At 43.8% G+C, this 19,864-nt stretch overlaps 1 protein-coding gene across 2 annotated transcripts in view; it reads right to left on the bottom strand.

Annotated features, from left to right (window-relative positions):
• Positions 1–19,864, bottom strand: part of Prkn (parkin RBR E3 ubiquitin protein ligase) — a 1,240,480-nt gene that overhangs the window by 787,577 nt on the left and 433,039 nt on the right. For both annotated transcript variants that reach the window (XM_077109619.1, XM_076858057.2), the window contains exon 4: positions 7,110–7,228. In XM_077109619.1, coding sequence (XP_076965734.1) covers positions 7,110–7,228 — 119 coding nt within the window. The remainder of the gene's footprint in view (positions 1–7,109; positions 7,229–19,864) is intronic.

Below are 19,864 nucleotides of genomic sequence, written 5' to 3'. Positions count from 1 at the left end.
CACAAAGCCATGGAGACCTGCTGGGAAATAGGGTACCCAGAGCTTCAGAGCCCCCAGTACAGGGAGGGCCCTTGAGTCATGCCTGGGGAGTCTGCATCTGTGAAGAGTGTCTTCTTTTCTTTTCCTCAGTGTTCTCTTTAAAGACTTCTAAGTAAAATCATTACCCAAACAAAACAAAACCCAGTTGCTATTACAGAGAGTCCCTCAAGTGAGGAATCAATGAAAGGTGTCACCAGCGGAGTCCAAATGAAAATAATGACCTGGATTAAAAAGCCAATGAATTACCAACCTTGGCCAACATTTCTGCAGGCTTTAATTAATTGAAATCACTACAACTATAATAAGGCCAAAGAAAATCTTGCTATTGTGAAATATTATCCATATGACAAGGTAGACATTGCTGTAGTAAAGACAGCGTCAGGGGCGCGGCTGAAGCCACCCGCAGCCCTGTTCAACAACATTTTGCTTATTTTCTAAACAATTTTACTTTTGCACATGACATTTTTTTCTTATCTCCTAAACAATTTTATATTTATATGTAACATTTCATTTAGTTCAATAGACAACTTTATATTTTTCATTTTTTCTTATAAACTGACAAATGTTCATATTAATGAAGCTATAGCAAAAACAGAAATGAGTCTTTTTCAACTGGCATCAATTCACATATTGGTATCTTTGTCTGTCTAATCAAAATGTTTTTGGTTCACTAGTGACCATGAGCAGTTCCAGAAACAAGAGCTCCATCTGGTAAAGGGCTGAGCTTGTGAAGTGCTGTACGTCCCCTCACATGGGGTGTCAGCATCACCCCCAGGGCTCCCAGGTTTTTCCTAGACCCCACCCCCATGAGTAGGACCTACTTATGCAAAAAGGAAAAAGACATTCGCTGTGTATCTGAAATGCAAATGTAGGTGAACTCCTTTAGTGCCACGCTAACTCTGGCATTCCTACCCAGAATCCTGGGTGCCAGAGTGACACTGGGCACACCCCTTCCCAGTCAGAGGCCCAAGGCTCCCAGCTTCCCACACAGCCTCCCCCGGCTTCCTCCAGGTCCCCCCTTCCTGAGCTGTGTGTCCCACCATCCCCTCTCATCTAGGGCTCTCCCATTCCAACCTCAGTGCTGGAAGCTCTGGGAGTCGTTAAAACCAGCCAGTTTTCCTGAAAGTTAAAGTCATGGAGCAAAACAACCAGCCGTGCCCGACATGTGCACCTAAGCAGGCTGCTGAATGAAGATCCGCTCACCGGGGCCAAATCTCCAAATGGTCAACTTGCCTGATATGATTGATTTGATTATTTATAAAGTATATACCTTGATAGTTGGTGCTCTGAGCTGTTCAGATCCCACAGTGCACTCTGTGATGTATCTTCTGCCTTTGCCTAGCAGAGGGGACCCTCTACTTGTCACCAACTGGAATGGAGCTGGGGCAACGACCAAAGAGAGCACATCCAGCCAATGTGGAAAGAGTGGGCATCTGAAGAGGGAGGAGGGACCAGGAGGGAGCCTGAGGCCAAGCAGAATCCCCAGGCAGAGCAGATGGCAGGAGAGGGGGCTGCTCTCACCGAGTCCTGCAGGACTCTGCTCCCAGCCCTGCCCCAGGGCTGCAGGACAGATCCGCCTGCCTTCAGCTCCCTACACCTGAGCTGACAGAGGAGAATCCACATACAGGCTGTATTCTTTATGGGCCTGACATGATAACACAAAGCAAAACTACATTGCAGGATCCTCACCATCAAGACATCCAGAATATTCTTTACAAAAATTAAATAACTTGCAAGGAATACTCTAGAAAACCTGAAAGGCTGGCAAGAAAATCTATAGCAAGCATGGAGGAGAGTAAGCCATACTTGGGCAAAAATGCCCTATGCTAATACTAGAAAGTAAGTTAGATATATCCTAAGACTTCAATTCATTACGCAGATGTGAGAGCAGGTTTTGACAATAAGAGAAGTAAGTTGACTTCTGACCAACAATTAATCTGTAACAAATATTAAGTTTAGAAATGATTATACATTTAGACTATATTTCTTAATAAATTTCCTCACATAAATTGTGCCTAATCTATAAACCAATTTTAAACAAAATCCATCATGCCAGGCATTTTACATCTTATTCTATTTATTGCCCCATTTCTCATCAGAAACCTTTTAGCTTTAATGCTATTCCAAGGCAGAGTATCTCATTAGAGTGGCAAAGATAAAGTTCTTTTTGAGATAAAGTAATTATAATGATTGTAGAGGGAAAAAAAAATCATCCAAACTCCTTGGCTGCAGTAATCTCCTGGCTTCTGATTAATTTTAAGACTAATAAACTAAGTGCAAACAAAAAGATGTCAGTGTGGATAACACTGGGCACCTGGAGCTGGTGCTGAGAGATTAGCAACCTGCAAAATTCATCAGAACTGGGATCCTGCAGGACTTTGCTCCCAGGCAGACATTCCAAAGCAACACTCTGCATTTTTCTCTCAGCTCACCTCCATATCCTTCCATCTTCTAAGGATGACTAGATTCAAGAACTTAACTTTCCTCCATGTGTACCTTGACTCTATTTTAAGTCTGTTTCCAGGTAGAAGGGCCAGACCAGTTAGCTGCTTTCCATGTCAGAGCTCAGTTTTCTCGAAGAGGCCTCGGTCACCTAGAATTCGGCAGTGACTGGTGATGATGGGGGAAGGGGAGAACACCCTTCCGGGTCGGGGCAGCACAGTGTCAGGACCCAGGGAGAGCAGCCTGCGGGGTGAGGAGCAACCGTCAGAATGATTCCCAGGGACGGACGCCAGGCCATCAGCACCAGGCGAACTAAACCACCAGTCCAGGGAGACCATCACAGTCACAGGTCTAAAGGTGTCCTGTTTACACCAACAGGCGCTCAGAGACGTCTTTGAGTGAAACAGTGAAGTGGGTTATTTTAAGCGATCCTCTCACTGCTCCAGAGCACAGTGAGAAACGTACAGCCACATACAAGGCAGCCCAGGTGTGTCCAGCCCTGTCTCACGTGGGCATGGACCCAGGTGGGCAGCCTTAGCGCCAGTGCTGGCCATGCTTCTTCCCTCAGCCAGTTTCCCCCCTGCATGCCAGTGAGCACCCACTTTTCTAAAGGCTATTTTGATCTAGGTGGAACCCTGGTCAAGATGACCCTGAAATAAAGAAGACATTTGGATCTGGAAGCAGAAGAGGAACTGGTGGGCAAGATGATTCTCCACTCGCCCTTGAGGTCAGGTCCAACTTCAGACTCAAAGAAACCATGGGGATGGGAACAGGACGTCCATCTTCCCCGCCAACTTATTATGAGCATCATGTCAAACAGGGGATGCAGTTCTAACTATAGCACCATGTGGGAGAGGCAGCTCATCGTTGCTACGTGTACTATTTAAATAAAGTTGAGGCAACAGTGGCATTATGAATGAACCCCCAACCACCAGGATGTAGGAAGGGACCACATAGATATGAGATGTACGGAGCTTGCTGCAACCGGCTTTCTCCAGGTGAGAAGGAAAAAAATTGCGTTTTTCAAAAATGATTCAAGTGGCTAAGGAGGTTCCAATTTTTCTCCTTATGTATAAAAATCTCTTTGCAGACATTCAAATAAACCACATAGCACTCCACTGTAACTAGTCACCCACCTAAAATCCTATACTCTCTTTTATATTTTCATGACCAGAAAATTATGTAAGTTATTGATCTTCATAAAGATCTAGAAAATGAAACCCAAGAATTGCCCATCTTCTGCATAGAAATCATTCCCCTTGGCAAAGTCTAGCAGCTCCTCCATGGCTGCCAAGCCTAAGCTTGCAGGCTAATCAGCAATGTGACTGGCCAGCAGCTCCTCAGGGGTCCTATCAGGAGGTTCTACTGAGTGTGTGGTTTTTCTTGTTATTATTTGAACAGGCATTTCTATAACAAGATATTGAAATGTCTGATCTTCTGCTATGTGCAAGTTATGCTGCCTCTGGTAACTACTAAAAATATGGATTAATTCTCTTTAAATCATGTTTATTCCATTTTTCCTGAATCTTTAAATGTATTTTTTTCCCAAGACTATTCTTGAGTGACATTTTAAGTACAAAGGAAGTAGTTAGATAATAGAACATTGATTATTGGATTTGTATAGTAAGCAACATATCCTACAAAAGGTCAAGGCTTTGGAAAAATGAAGAGAATTTTTTTTACTCTTGGCTCAATTATTATTTAACCTGTAACTTTGGACTCTTAAACTAAAAAAGTCTCTTTGTTTAAAACATTGCATAATACTATCTACTTTGCAGGTCTATCACACAAATTAGAGACAAATATAATGATATAGACGTAAGGCAGGGAATAATAAATCACCACAAACACATAATCATTACTAGGACGATATGATTATAAAATGCCACACAGAATTCCTGAAGGGTGTGCACCTATGGAATCAAGGTGTGAAGGTTCAAATGCAATTGTCACTCATTCAACATGGTGGTTCTGTGCCCTGCAAAGGGAAGGCCCCATGTGAGGGGTGGAAATACTGCAGACAAATCAGGCAGGCGCACAGGCGCTGCCGGGCGTGCTCAGCAGGGAATGGATGACTGCACCACGGCACTGAGGATTCGCAGCTCAGGGTATGGAGTGACAGGAGAGGCCAGATAGTTCCAGGACAAAACGCAAGAGAGGGGTCAGTGATGCGCAGAGTAGGAAACAGTGTGGCAGTGTGAAGGGAACAAAAGTTTAAGGTTAAATATCAAAAGTGGGTCAGTCTGGGAATGGAATAAATCACAGAGGGTCATGGGATGGGCATCTGAGGTGAGGTGCTGAGACCACTGGTCTACCAATGGGACACCCTTCCCTGGAAGTGCTGGTCCTGGTGAATAGGCGCCTGACTTAATCTCAAGGTGACTCTATTCTAATCTGGAAATGATAGTGACTCTGCATTAATAGGGGTGAAGGGGGAGGGGAAGGTGTTGGCCAGACCTGGCTTCCACACTGCAGGATGGAGGGTCACACACGTGCATTCCTGTACGTGAATGAGGATAACAGAACATTGATGATCAAGTCCTCTCTACATGTGAGCGAACCTCACAACAAGGAAGGAACAGATGCTGTTGTGCCAGTGAGCAGTCCCAAGCTGACCCAGCAGGGAGGAGGAAGCAGGGCTCTCGGGCTGCCTCCAGGGTCATCTTTGTAAGCTCACCTCACACGTGTCCCCACGACAGCCACCTCTCCTGGTGTCTGTCCCCTTCCAGGCTCAGCTCAACACCTGGGATTAACAGGCCACCTAGTCCCTACAAAGCTCTACTTCGGTTGCATATACTGAGACAAATGTTGCAGGGGCTTTCTTTGTGTTTTTCTATCCCTGCTGCTCATGGAGTATAGTATTAAATGAAAATATCTCTTGATTCAAAAAATTAAAAAAGAACCAGCTGCAATGAGTCCCACCTCACAGCTCCCCAACATCTGGCAGGCAGCAAGGTCCAGGTATTGGCCTCCTCCTCTTCCTCCACTGTGACACTGCCCCTCAATGCCCACATCTGATGGGAGACTGTATCTCCTGTCTTATCCCTGTGGATATCTGGGTATATGGCCCTTAATGAAAACATATCCACACAGCAAAAAAGGGAAAAACCCTCCTACAGCTTGTAAAGTGAGAGGGGATAGTCTGGGTCCAAATTCCTGGTCAATGCTAACCCGCTCCTGTTTTCTTAGACTAATGACTGAAGCTTTGAAGCCTCATTCTTCTCAAATCTAAAACGGGGGACAATAATAGCACAATCAAACTTAACCAGAGTTTTTCTGTAAAATAATTAAATGAGGTCACTTATGAAAAACTTAGCATGGAGTTCCACACTAGCTTGTTGGTGCTGTTTGTTTTAAGAATTCACCAGGAAGTTAGAGGAGGTCATATCTACCCTCTAGAACAACTGGGATGTGACTGCAGATCAGAACGGGAAAAGGCAGAGCAGAGGAGCAGCTTGAAGGAAATCTTGTGCTGGACCCAGGCCAGCACTTTTGTCTGGAGGATGCACTCAGTGTCCAGTGACAACCTGGAAAGAGAGGCCCCTGCAACTGCTCGGGTGAGACCTGGCCTCTGCTCACCCAGGCTTCCTAGTGGGCTTCCCTGTGTGGCTGCAATGTGGCGTCACAGGAAGATCCCCCATCGCACTTTTTAGTGGTGCTGCCATGTCCTCAGGCTGGTGGCAATGCATCTGGGACTCCTGCTCTAGGAGGTCTCTCTCAAGGTCTTCTATTACCCATCGTCCCTACTCTGGCCTTGTGCCCCAGCACTGTGTCCTTTGCACTCTTCTCTGTGCTCACACACCTGTGCTGGCCAGACTTGCCACGCCCTGCCCACTGCCGCATCTGCATCACCTGCCCATCCCTCACATCACATCACGGGTCAGCAAAGCTCTTCCCCCTGGGCCAGAGAGTGGGTAACTCAGGCTCTGCAGGCCGTCCAGCCTGCGTCCCAACATGCAGAAATGGGTGGGTCTGAGTCCTGAACAAATTTTATTATTTATGGACAATGGGACTGAAATCTCATGGAATGTTCATGGGCCACACAGTAGTTTTCATCTTTTGATTTTCCCCCAACCATTTAAAAATGCAAAAGTAACTCCTGGCTCAGGGGCTGTACCTGAAACAAGCAGCAGGCCACAGCAGACCTTTGTTGGGACCTCTGCTGACCATGATCCTTAACTTCCTTTTTCACTTTTGTTTATTGAGTTGTAACTTACAGTTAGTGACCTTCTGTGCATTGATCTTTAGTGCAGAGTCTGTTGGACCTGGAGCATGAATGAAGCCACTCAGGCATCGTGCAGCTCCAGATGCAAAACCTTTCCAGAACCACAGAGGCCCCTCCTTGCAGGGTCTCATCTAAAAACCAGCCCCACCCACACCCAGCCCCTTCTGTTACAAAAGCAGTCTCCACACTGCCTTTCAGTGGGAGAACGACTGGGCACCACCAGTAGAGTGAAATGCGAAGGCAAAGCTTTATGTTAAAATGAAGCTTCAAGTCATAAGCTGTGACAACACCCAGAAGAGTGCCTTATTTTCAGCAGTGGGGGACTCGTGCTGACCGACAGTGAGGGGCAGCTTGCCAGTCGCCCCTGTGCTGGCAGTCCCGTGGTGGCACTGCTCGACCTTACCTGGGCCAAGGTGAGCGTGGCTTGCCTGCAGGTGCCACACCGAACTCGGAGCTTCCCCGGCTGCACCCCTTGACAGGGGCCTTTGCAGTACACGTAAAAGCTGTTGTAGGTTGGTCTACCTGTGGGCACAAGCAGAGGGAGCAGCCGTCAGTGCCAAATCCAAACTGAAACCAGTTCTCTTCATCAGCTTGTTAGAGAAAGGTTTTAAAACTAACTCTTCAGGGACATTTTGAAACATTCTTGGAATAAATATACCAAGGAGGAGATGGTAATTAAATCTAGAAAATTTAGTTTTATGCTCAAATGAGTGAAAATCTTTTCTTTTTCTGGCCAATGGTCCTATGACTTACTCAATAAAGTAAGCAACCTGCAGCCAGGAGAGGGGCCAACTCTGTTTGCAGCACAGTGAAAGGAAATGCGCTCTTTGCTGCTCATGTTTAAAAGGGGGACAGGAAATGCAGAGATCACGGTTCCTGAATTCTATTTCATGCTTCTGAACACAGTTATGAAGGCTCCAGCATTTTCCTCTTAAAAATGTTATCTGCATAAACAAACCAGCCCACTGCTCATGCTACGTGTGATGGGATCTCGCTAGCTGGCTTTCCAGGGGACTTGCCAAAACTCAGACACACATTAAAGGAGAGCCCTGAACCCTGAGGAGCTCCACATTCCAGCAGCCGAGGGTAGAAATGGGCGCTTTGCATTTCATTGATATCCCCTCTAGCTGGATAAGTGCCATTCAAATAGTATAGTTTCAAGAGCAAAAGGTGAATGGAAAAGCAGATTCAATAATTAAACATCTCTGATCATTTCTCTAGAATGTCAACCTACAGGGATTATGTTACTCCTTCAATTAGGAGAATCCTTTAGGATGGTCTTATACTTGGATATCTGAGGACAACCAACTTTATTCAGAAGCACTGATCAATAAAATAATAGTCTTTCTAAATTTCTAAGTTGCTACAATTACTTAGTAATTATTTCTTTTAATCCTTACCTGTTGCTGGGGAGGGGGGGTAGCAGGAGGCAGGTGGTGTCACATGACATGACCTGGCATAATAGTTTATTTAAAATTTTATTGGTATCATCAGAAGCATCTATAAATAATTAGCATTTCTTGTATTTATGAATGAGAATACAGCCTCCCAAATGCAAATGGTCTACTCAAGCAGATAGTACAGATATCATGAGAAAACCACAGAAGTTTCTGGAGTCCTATGCAGTTCCATTTGTTTCCCTAATTTATTGGAAAAAGACTACGTATACATTTTGGATTGCTATTTGTTTAACCACCTTTACCAATAATGCAGGTGATAAAACTTTGTAAAATATAAGATACAATAAAGATGTCAAGATGTCAAGTTTTATAAATTTGTGATTTATAATACATTTTAGAATTATTAGTCTCCAGAGATAAATATTTAGCTTTTGTTGTAAAGAGGAAATGTAAATGTATGTTTACATTGATGTTAAATAATTATTTTTTAACACCCCCAGTAACATCAAGGCCTGAATGGGGGCGATATCCAGGTTTATGATGTCACATTATTATTGCCATATATAATAATTACATAAGATATATTCTTATGGTTTATATACCTTAAATAAAACATAGAACCATTATCAATGTTATATAAATAGTCATAAAATAATAAAGGACTAACTAGCAAAAGATCACAAGAACGTGACAATTTTAACTGTAGTAACAACTTGGTGAAGGTGGCAGGAGCCCTTACTGCTAAAACCTTTATCAGCAATATGAACAAATCCAATTTCACAATTTTTATAACCTACTGTGAAGGTTAAACAATAAAAAGGAGGAAGACATACAACAGGGGAAGCAAAGCTTTCCGAAGGGGAGTCAGGGTTTCAGGGGCCAGCACTGTGCAGAGAGCAGACGCGCAACCACTTAGGAGAGGAAAAGAGGAAAAGGGGGGGGACGAGGTCCTCCCCGCAGGGCAACAGCGGCCTGGGGGCCTGGGTATCATCCAGCCCAGGAGCCTGAGGCTGTGCCAAGACTGGGAGCCCTCCGCTCCGTGCTTCAGGCTTCACTGAAGTCCTTGAGAAGTTATTCAAAACCGCTGCGCGCCCACGCGTGTGCCCTTGAAGCCGGGTGACACGCCATCCATCACCCACTGCTTCCCAGGCCGGCCGCAGGGTGGGATCATGGCCAGTCTGGGGAAGACCAAGGTCAGGCGGTCCAGCTGCCCTCCTCCCGCTGCCGCTGCGCTCCACCAAGCAGGGGGCTTCAGCCACACCAGAACCCGCCCTCCCATGGCTCCCCTCCTATCTGGCCGCATAACACAATTTAAACTTGGCATCCTCTGCGGCACGCTGGCCTGGGCGCACTGGACAGGCATAAAGCCACACACCACCGAGAAGCTCCTGGGCAGCGTCCCGAGGCCCAGGTTCCGCCCTCGCAGATGGGGTCCTCGTGGCCAGGCAGCTCCAGGCCCCAGAGCCTTCCCCTGGGCACGCAGATGTCCCCCAGAGACCCCAGGCTCCCGGACTTCTCCCTTTCCTCTCCTAGTCCACGCTCATGCCGCAGAACCTTCCTGGCCCCAAGTCACTCGGGCAGCTCCTCCTGCTCTCCTCACTTTCCCTAATAAGTTCAAACTTGAGAAATATTACAGAGATTGTGCCAGTCACGTCTTTCCAGTTTGTCAATTAAGAACATTTTGGCATGTTTGGGTACATCCTGTGTGTGTGTGTGTGTGTGTGTGTGTGTGCACATGCATGCCCACATACACACACATACACACATATACAATATACTATATAGATATATATTACTCATATACTATATACTATATATTTACACGTTTTTCAACTGAAGCTTTTGCACTGAAGTTGTAGATGCTATGCTTCTTCATACTAAATTGTTCAGCTCCTTTAAAGAACTTTAAATCATAAAGAATATAATAGATATATTTCAACTATATACAGATCTATATCTATCTACAGATCTATATCTATCTACCTATCTCTACAGAACTTCTTGCATGGTTTGGTTAGCTCAGGGGCTCTATTTGTAGGATAATCGAGCACACTTGAAGCATATTTTACAGAACTCTGTGATGGCTTACGAGCTATTAAGCCAAGAATACTTGGGACTCTTTGACCCAACCCATTTAGGTTACACTTAGGGAAGCCAAGTGCAGCCAGCCTCTGACTAGGCAAGCTGCAGAGAGTCCCAGCCCCTCCAGAGGCAGGGTGGTGCACAGCACACCCAAACTTGACTTGACTGGGAAGCCTGTGCGTCTTGGGAAACTGTAGCTCAGGGGGAAAACGTGTAAAGAAGAATTCTGAGGAAGGATGTGGGCTTGATCCACAGTGGGCTAATCTGCTAATGTTGGGCTCAGCTTCCTCAGGAGCTCCTGGGGACCCTGCCCAGGGGCCAGTCCTCCCCTCACACAGAGCCATCAAAGTGTGAACCCTTTACCCCACTGCTATGATGATTTTGCAAGTGAGTTCTACTGATCTCAATCAGAAGCTCACTTTCTTTTCCTTGCAGGGAAGTTAAAAGCACAGTGAGCCTCGGCCTCTGAGAGGCCAGGAAAGTGAGCCAGAGCACAGGGTCCAGTGGTTTCTGCCATTCCTTAGCATTATAATTCTACCATCTCTAGTTTTTCTCTCCCACTTTTCTCATTGATTCCTAGTCGAGTCTCTCTTTTCTCTTACTTTATTTTCTTGCTCTAAAAATTTGTTAAAGCATTAATACTAGCAAACTGTCAAGGAAACCCCACATTTAAAAAGAAATATTTGCTTTGTCCTTTTGTAAAATGATCTTCAGATTTTTTTTTTTTTGTATATTTTAGATAATGGGCTAAAATCCTGAAAAATCATTTTTTGATTTTTTAGTTATACTTCATTTTTGGTGTTGTGGATTGAACCCAGGGCCTTGCACATGCTAAGCAAGCCCACCCAATACCAGCCCCAATGACTCTTTAAATAAGATATAGAAATTTAGGAAAAGTCATTCTGATTCTGAGGAAAACTTTCCATGAAACTCAGAAGTTTCCATGATGGCCTGTCACAGCAAATCACGAGTTCAATTGATTGGATAATTTGTTTTCAAGGGAGATAGAGAGTAAGATGTAACATGTCTTATACCTAGGTAAAATAATGTTCTGTATCAACATACTCTAACAGAGCGAAGCAGCGGGCACACAATTGACATAAACTGATATTTGTCTCCCTTGAGCACATTACAATATTAAGTGGAACATCACTACCCAGGAGAGCTTCCTGTTGATGGAAATGTCCTTCATCTGTTCCCTCTTACCCACATACATAGACTATGTGGCCATTAACTACGTGTGGTTATTGAGAACTTGAAACTTAGCTAGAAATTACTCTTTTTTGTTTTATTAGTTTTAAGCAATTTCAGTTTTAAAGTCTGTCTGGGTAGCAGCCACCCAATTGGAGAGCACAAAAATTTTAAGTGCCCCATATCTGGCCACCCTCTGGCATCAGCACTACAGACAACAAACAATGCCAAAGAGGCTCTTCTGCCACCATGAAAAACACACCGGCTCGTTTTAAACTGTGCTAATAGTAATAATAGATGTTGACCAGAGAGAAGGGGACAGGGGGGTCTGAGTCTGAGGCACGGAGGTCAGGTAGGTGGGTTTGGCCCTTCTATCCCGTGGTGGGCTGTTTCCTTCCCCAAGTGGATCAGCTCCTGACTTTAGCCTAGGCAGCAATCATGCCACCCCGACTCTTATGACCACCTCTGAACACTGACATGAGATGTAAGGATGGTCACGTTCATCACTGGACTAAATGACATTTCCAGAGAGCACTAACCTTGGCACTAGAGGGAGGTCTCTAGTAAGAAAATGACCTGTGCTGAAGTTCCAGTTGGAAGAGCACTTCTTGTAAGAATTCTTTCTTGTGTGTGCCCATAAAGATATTTCTCCCTAAAAACTAACGTCTATATGCAGGAAAGCAGACAGCTTCATCCTGTCACCTTTAAACAATTGGCCTCTCCCATATTGACATGAAACTGTTAGTTTCAGACTGAACATTGCACATGGAATAAGTATAAAGTGCTCCACCTGGGTCCAATCAGCATGGACTTCCTGTGTCGCCTCTTCTGCACAGTACCTCTCCTTGGATCATAGAAAAGGTGAGGATTATATCCATTTTCACGTAATGCAAATGATGGGGCAGGGTGGGGAAAAGTTCAGTGGGGCGGGTCATTTTCTTACTAGAGACTCCCTCTATAGAGTGCCAAGGTTAGCACTCCCTGGAAATGTCACTTAGTCCAATGATGAACGTGGCCGTCCTTACCTCTCTCTCACTTTGTGGACCTGAGCGAGGTGCCATAGGCCTGTCTTGCCCTATGAGTCTGCCACTCTTCCTGACCTCCTGAAGGCTTGGGATGCCTCCAGGTCCAGCACTGGCCGTCAGCACATTCTGCCTCTGACTTGGCAAACACTCGTCCCTTCTTCCGATGACTGCATCCTCCCTGTACGGAACTCTTCACTCAGTATTATGTTTCAAACAGCTAGTGAGGCTCTCTGTACTTGGTAAACAATGAGTATTTGCTAGGTCAGTAAATTCTCCTGTATTTTAAATGTTGTGAAAATTGTGGCAGGTGCAGGAGAGTGAAGGCAAAACAGGGATATAAATTAGAACAGAGTCCCGATGACCAAACAGAACACCTGGCCACAGACCCAACCTGCCGGACTAGCAGCCCGCAGTGTTGGAACGGTCATGTTTGAAATCAGTAACGTCAGCACTAACTTATCACAAAAGTGACTCATGTCCAATTCTAGGACTTGGTATAATTAAGTGTTAGGATTCAAATTCTGAAAACTTATCTCTAACAAGATGCTCTACAGACAGAATGACTCTCTGCTCCAATCCTTGTCCAGTACGCTGCCACAGCCAACTGAATCCATCCACTCTACTCCATGCTTTTAACAAGACCTGTTCCTAACTCCCAGGGAGTAACCTAGGGGATGCTGTATTAGCCACAGCTTTCAATTACATAACCACCCATCCGGTGCATCTACTCCTAAAACATGCTTAGCAATCCCTAAGGAGTCTCTATCCTTAAAAGTTACAACTTAATTCTCCATTTTTGTGCTAGTGTTTTTGATGAATGTATCTACACAATAATTTGATCTGGTGAGGCAAAAAATGTTGATTAAATCTATTTCTTTTGCCTGAGGTGTTTTCCTGTTTTCTTCTCTCTTTTTTTCCTTACTTTTCCTTTTTTTGGTTGTTGTTGCCAATTTGTTTTTTCATTATTCATTTTGAAAGTAATAACTAAATTTCTCATGCCAAGATAAAACTGTAGAGTTAGGCATAATATAAGGATTAGTTTTAAATAAATAACAAGATTCAAAGCCAAACAGTTGATTCTATTGCTTAGTCTTCCTAAAAATGGGCAAGGGACAAGAGAGTGCCAGCAAAGTCCAAGCTCTCCAGAATATTGAGTGACAATCTAGAATTCAAATACAGATGCTGGCACCCCAGATAATTGCACAGGATTTCCTCAAAATGAGATCTCAGGATGCCTCATGACCTAAGGGGTGGCACCTCTCTGAGTTGGAACATCCATGTCCAACACTGGTCAAATCCCAGTGTTGCCTGGTCCCACAGTGCAACTCAGTTGACTCCTGTTGCCTGCTCCATCTGCAAAGCTGAGATGATAATATTTCCTACCTCACAGGCTGTATTAAGGATTTTAAAAACAATAATACAGGTGAAGCATTTGACACAGGGTCTGGCACAGGGAAGGTTCCCCATAGTTCTGTTTCTCCCCAAATTTCCAACTCAAGTTATTCCAGTGTACCAGGTGGCCACTCCCCGCCTTCATAAATGTTGAGTCTTACACAGTATTTACATCTTAAATCTATTCTAAAATTTAAGAAATAGCTGAGGTGTACATTCTTAAATAATTATTTTAAAAAATTTTTCCTACTCAACCAAATTATTTTCAATCCATTTAATGTTATAGAACATAAACCATGATGGAAAGTCCTTAAACTAATTTAAAGTTTACTGGAATCACATCGCTTTTCATGAATCACTTTTTTATTATGATGCAAGAGATACAGGTGGATTGTAGAAAAACTAGGAATGGAAATAGCAAGCAATTATATGGATCCAGTCCAATGGACACAATTTTCAAGCTGGCTAATGCACGTAAAAAACATTAAGTCTATCTATCCAAAATAAAAATGATATTTTATTGTATGATTGCAAAACGGTACTGAAGGGGATTCAAAATGAATTCCAAAATTTCACTTAATGGCAGACTTGCCAAATTAGTGCCTATTCTTTGAAATCCAGGCGCAATAGTCATCTTTTTTTAACTGAGGAAACAGAAGCTCAGGGGCTGAGTGTAGTCCCTAAGGCAGCAATGGGGGTAATCAGAGATTTGAATAGAAGTTTTCCTGATTACAAAGCACCTGCTTTGCCCCTGACCAAGTGATAATAACTCTGACACAGAAGGTGGTTTTCACTAAATACAGTAGGGAATTGAGTCCGGGACTGTTAGAAGTGGCACTTTAATGGGGTTAGCAATTATGGACCATGGCCAGCAATCACTAAATCTGCCCAGCTCCTGTCTTACCACCCCCACTTCCTCATTCAATCAGTGCTAAAGGTTTCATGGAAATTTCCATTAACGTTTTATAGTTCTGGCATTCAGCAAGAATGTGCAGGTAGGGCAATTACCAAAGAAGCAAATGAAGTCCCGTTTTTAAGGGTTAGTACATATCCTACAATTTGGACATTATACCAAGAAATGACAATCCATGACATGACCTAAGAATCAATAGAATTTCTTATTTATTTTTACAGAAATGATACTTTTCATGATATTTAACAAATAATTTTAAAATTGTCTTATTTAAAATTTTCTGCTAGAGAAACCTGTTAAGTAAATGAACACTCGGAAGAATGGCATTAATTAGAAAATATGGCAAGCAAGGTGTGAGCCTCCACCTTCCACATTCTTCATTCCATTTCATCTACAATAGCTAACATAATTATCTTTGTATTAATGTTTCAAATATAATATTTCCCATCTTATTCTGGTGTTTTAAAGTATCTTATTTTGCATTTATCAAACAATAACCACATGATCTTTTCTAGTATTGATTTCAAAAAGACTCTGGTATATTGAGATTTTACTATGTAATAAAATAAAAGAATAATTTTTTTAGTGATACAATAATTGATTAGAAGTGTATGGTGTTGACATCATGCCAGGGGGGAAGATAAAATTATTTGTTTTTATTAATCAAGGCTGATAATATTGTGAATGATGTATGACTCTAAAAATAAGTAATAGAATAACTTTGGCTCTAAGAAAGTCTTTCAATCAAAGGTGTTTCCAACTCAAATGGCCTCCTAGGACCCATCAAGGTCCTTGCAGGGCACCACGACCCAGCTCAGGGGCTGCCTCTCTCCTGCTCCAAATCCTCACTGCTCTCAGTTCCCTTCCAGCTGAACGTCTAGCAGCCTGAAGCATGCGTCCCAGCCACCCCCCACACCGTGGTGGCTTAGTCAGCTCTCCCCAAGATGGTGAGCGCCTATGCGCAGGGCTTATGCACCACCCACCATCCACCCCTGAAGATGTGGTCCCAGGTGTATAAATACCCTCCCACTGACTGATGGAACCCTGAGGGAAGGCCAAGACGTTCGCTGTGACGCGACTGTGAAAGCCCAGGAAGGCCTGGCCTGCGCTGCGTAGTAGTACCGTCACACCTGTGCCTCCTCTGGTTTGCCTTCCCACAGACAAGGACAAGGGCCCAGCTTTGAGACGGTGACCGGCTCACAGGCCAGCACATATTCTTTACTACATCTATAAAAGGAAAACTAAATTTAGAGAAATTTAAAATAGGAACAGACTTCCTCATTAACAATCCATAGAAAAAAATAAAGACATAAATTCATAATTTTTCAGGCAATGCCTAGCTTTCTGAGCTAATCTAAGTCTTGCCTGCCTAAAGCCGAGATTTGGTTAAGGGAAGAGACTAGTGATGAGGAAGCAGGGGGGGTCCTGAAGGTACCCACTGATTCCACCCACCAATGACATTAACACCAAATATTGACAAGACTCTCATGTGTGCGTGACACTCCAGTAATAGGAGGGGAAAGTCACACAATGATCAAGACAAGCCTCAAGACAGTTTGAGAATCCAGGAGTAACACCGACAAGGATCCACCCACCTTACAGTGCATACACTGCAGGACAGGTCCTGGTGTGCTTAGAGGGTGGACGGTAAACTCAGAGTGGGATGACAACACACAATTTCATTGTGGAAATATTACATACAGAAAATCCTTTGATTCCATTTTCAGACTTGATCTAGCGTCACATTCCCACAATTCTGTATTCTGTCCAGGTACACCCACTCCTCCCTCCTGGAAGACCTCAGAAGCCTGGGGGAAGATATGTGCTCCACACCAAGTGTTTGCTCAGCATTGTTAGGCAGTGACCACGGTGACATCCCTGCTCATCCCCTGTCACAGCTTGTCTGGGGTCCCGGGGGTCACAGCATACAAGCATCCCACAGAAAGCAAGGCCCTATAAGAAACTCTGAGAAAACCTTTCAAAGTGTCGATGAAGAAACAGACACATTGCTTCAGGGAAGGGAAGCTTAGAACTGGGACTACCTCAGCACCCAGAGTCCCCTGACCTCCAGTTCTATGTCTGCACTGTTTCAACTGCATTCTCTGGAACTTGGGTACCTTGTGTCCTAGGTGACTGATCAGCACAGTCGTGGTTGCCTTCAACAGGTGAAAAACCAGACGCCTAGTCGGCCTCCTCTCCACAGCCACCTCCCATCCTGCACTCAGTCCATTCTTTCTTCTTCTTCCCAGCCTCGATCGTGGCTGGGACCTCTGCAATGGTGCCCAAAGCCCAGCAAGAGCTCCTGTCCCTGTGTCCTGCTCTCCTCCTGAATAAGCATACTTCCAAATTTTTGCAGAAAGAATTATATTCTAAAAACATATTGCATCATCACTTAAAAAAAAAAAAATCCTGGGTTTAAGTTTCCTGCAGTGGTGACCTTCCAATGGCAAAGTGGTATGGTGACATCCAGCTCCCCAGGTAGGAGCCCAGAAGCGTGCCAGGCCAGGGGCTTTACACTAAAGTATCAATTCTGTCTCGTTTAAAGACACATTCACACTTCACGTCTTACTGCAAAATAGATCTCCATTTTTTATTTCTTATCACTTACCAACACAACATTCCCAGAATATGCACTATTTACTCAGGTGATTAAAATAATAAAAACAATTGCCTTTCAGAGCTGAAATTCTTCCTCGTGGCCCATTGGGATTTGTCCCCAACCACCCTCCAAACAGTTACAGCTGCCTGTCTGGCATCCTACCCAAGAAGGAAAACATAAAGTGTGCTCTCCTCTGCACCCTCAGGCCTCTGCAGCCTCAGGCCAAAGTCCCCTGCACTAGGGTGATCTGTAGTGACACCCAAGGAGATGCCCTCTGTGTGGGTGCTCCACCCCCGCTTTCCACACTGTGGTGGGCAGAGCCAACCCCTGGTGGGTCCTCAGCACCCGGTTCATTTGGCTCACATCTCTTATTAATTTATAATGTTATACAGTGTACACCTGCTTATTTGTACAGCCATAGTTTCCTAAGGATAGAGACCCCACTTCTTTCCTTGCTGTGTCTCAGAGCTTAGGGAGCGATTCGGAAACCAATAACACCCCACCAAGTGATGGCTTCAGAGGCAGGGTGCAGGAGACACATCCTAAGTGAGCACAAAGGATTTGCTGATTTTGCTGTATTTCTACTCAACTTCCATTTCCCTGGCCACCCGACCTGCCCACATCAGTGTGATCCTCCCCTGCATTCCTTTTAGTTTCAATATTTTTTTAGTTGTCCGTGGACCTCTACTCTGTTTATATGTGGTGCTGAGAATTGAACCCAGTGGTAGGCAAGTGCTCTACCACTGCACTACCCAGCCCTGCCCTTGTGTTGTTGACCCATTCTTCACAGCATTGTCGTTCCTGCCGCAGAAAAGCCCTCAGGCTCCACAGCCCACCGGCACAGCCACAGCCATCAGTTGCATGAACATCTCTGTCGGCTAAGTTGACTGCACACATGAGACATACCTAAGGCAAGTATGCAGCAAGGACTAGCCACCTTGGCATTTTTATTCTACCAATATTGGTGAAATTTCACCAAGAATCATAAAACACAGATAAAGATGTGTCAAAGAAGCTACCATTAATTCAATTGTTACCATTAAACCAAAATGTTGAGACTTCTTTTCCTAAAACGGGTACTAATATTAGGAAACAGCTTATTTTCTCTGCCATTTGAAACGTAGGTAAATTGCAATGTCCCCTGCCGTGTCATGGCCACCTGACTCTCAGAGCAGGGGCCTTGTCTCTTACCCTTGTGAATGTTCCTCTCTTCCCCACACCTTCTCTGGACTACAGTAATTTCCTAAAAGGTCACTCTGCCTTAAACTTTCCAGAACCTCTCAGTTCTCCAAAGTGCTTTGATTTTCATTTCCCTGTGGTAAATTTTTGATCATATTGTTCTCCTTAAATATCTCCTCATTGTCTCTTGAAAATGACTCAGACACCCTTGCTTAGTGAACCTGGTACTTCCATTACTTGCAAGGAACTTATTTTTCTAACCTCAATTTCCACTGTTGCTCTCCATGTTCAAGTTAAACGGAGTCCTTGCATGATACACTCTTCCTGTCTCTGTCAGAATGACTGACTGCATGAAACTTGGAAATCAGACAGACATAAGGCAGCCAGCCCTTAGCTGGGGAATAAAACATCACAAGGTAGAGGCCATGCAGAGGGATCCCAGGGCAGCACCAGGCCACAGAACATCCTGTGACTCTGGCTTTGTGCCGTCCAGCAATGCAGCTGCTGACCACATGGGGCTGTGGAGCGCCTCAAGTGTGACCTGCATGATTGAGTGCAGTTTTATTTACATCATTTAATTAATTTATTTATTTATTTTTAATTTTTATTTATTTATTTTTTTTATTTTTATTTTTTTCATCTTTCATACATTTGATTCAAGTGAGTTATGCACTTCCATTTTTACCCCAAATACAAATTGCAGAATCACATCAGTTACACATTCACAATGTTTACATAATGCCATATTAGTGACTGTTGTATTCTGTTGCCTTTCCTATCCCCTACTATCCCCCCTCCTCTCCCCTCCCATCTTCCCTCTCTACCTCATCTGTTGTTGTGTACATCATTTAATTTAAATTTAAATAGCCAGTTATGGTCAGTGGTTACCTGAACTTGAGCAACACAACTCCAGGGAATGTATTTATTATCCAATATTGACTAAGGGCCCCAGGCTTGGTGAAGTGATTTCTAAATTTGTAGGTTTTTGTTCAGTACATATAGAAATAATTTCTGTCCAGTAAAACAGATAAAATAAAAAAACATATGGTCTGTTGGACATTTCTTTGCTAATAGATGTATCTTTGATTTCTCAGGTGCTCTTTGAATCAATCATAATATCTTATATCCCTCATTAATTAGCAGATTAAATAAAATTATTTACATGTGTTCACTTTATATTTGCTTGAGATTTAGGATTTTACCTTCTATAAATTCTACTTTAACACATTCTTATTTTTCAGGAGAGAGAAGATTGTTCAGGGTCTAGCGTGGAGCTCTCAGTGAGTACATGATAAATATTCATTTTTATTTCTTCCACTCTGTACCTGCTAACCATGTCTAAAAATATGTATAATTTCTCCCTATTTCTACCTGGTC

The sequence above is a fragment of the Callospermophilus lateralis genome, chromosome 6, assembly GCF_048772815.1.
Source record: "Callospermophilus lateralis isolate mCalLat2 chromosome 6, mCalLat2.hap1, whole genome shotgun sequence".
In the NCBI taxonomy this organism is placed as follows: domain Eukaryota; kingdom Metazoa; phylum Chordata; class Mammalia; order Rodentia; family Sciuridae; genus Callospermophilus; species Callospermophilus lateralis.
Note: the sequence above shows the minus strand (reverse complement) of the source record. Positions and strands in the feature narration are given on the sequence as shown.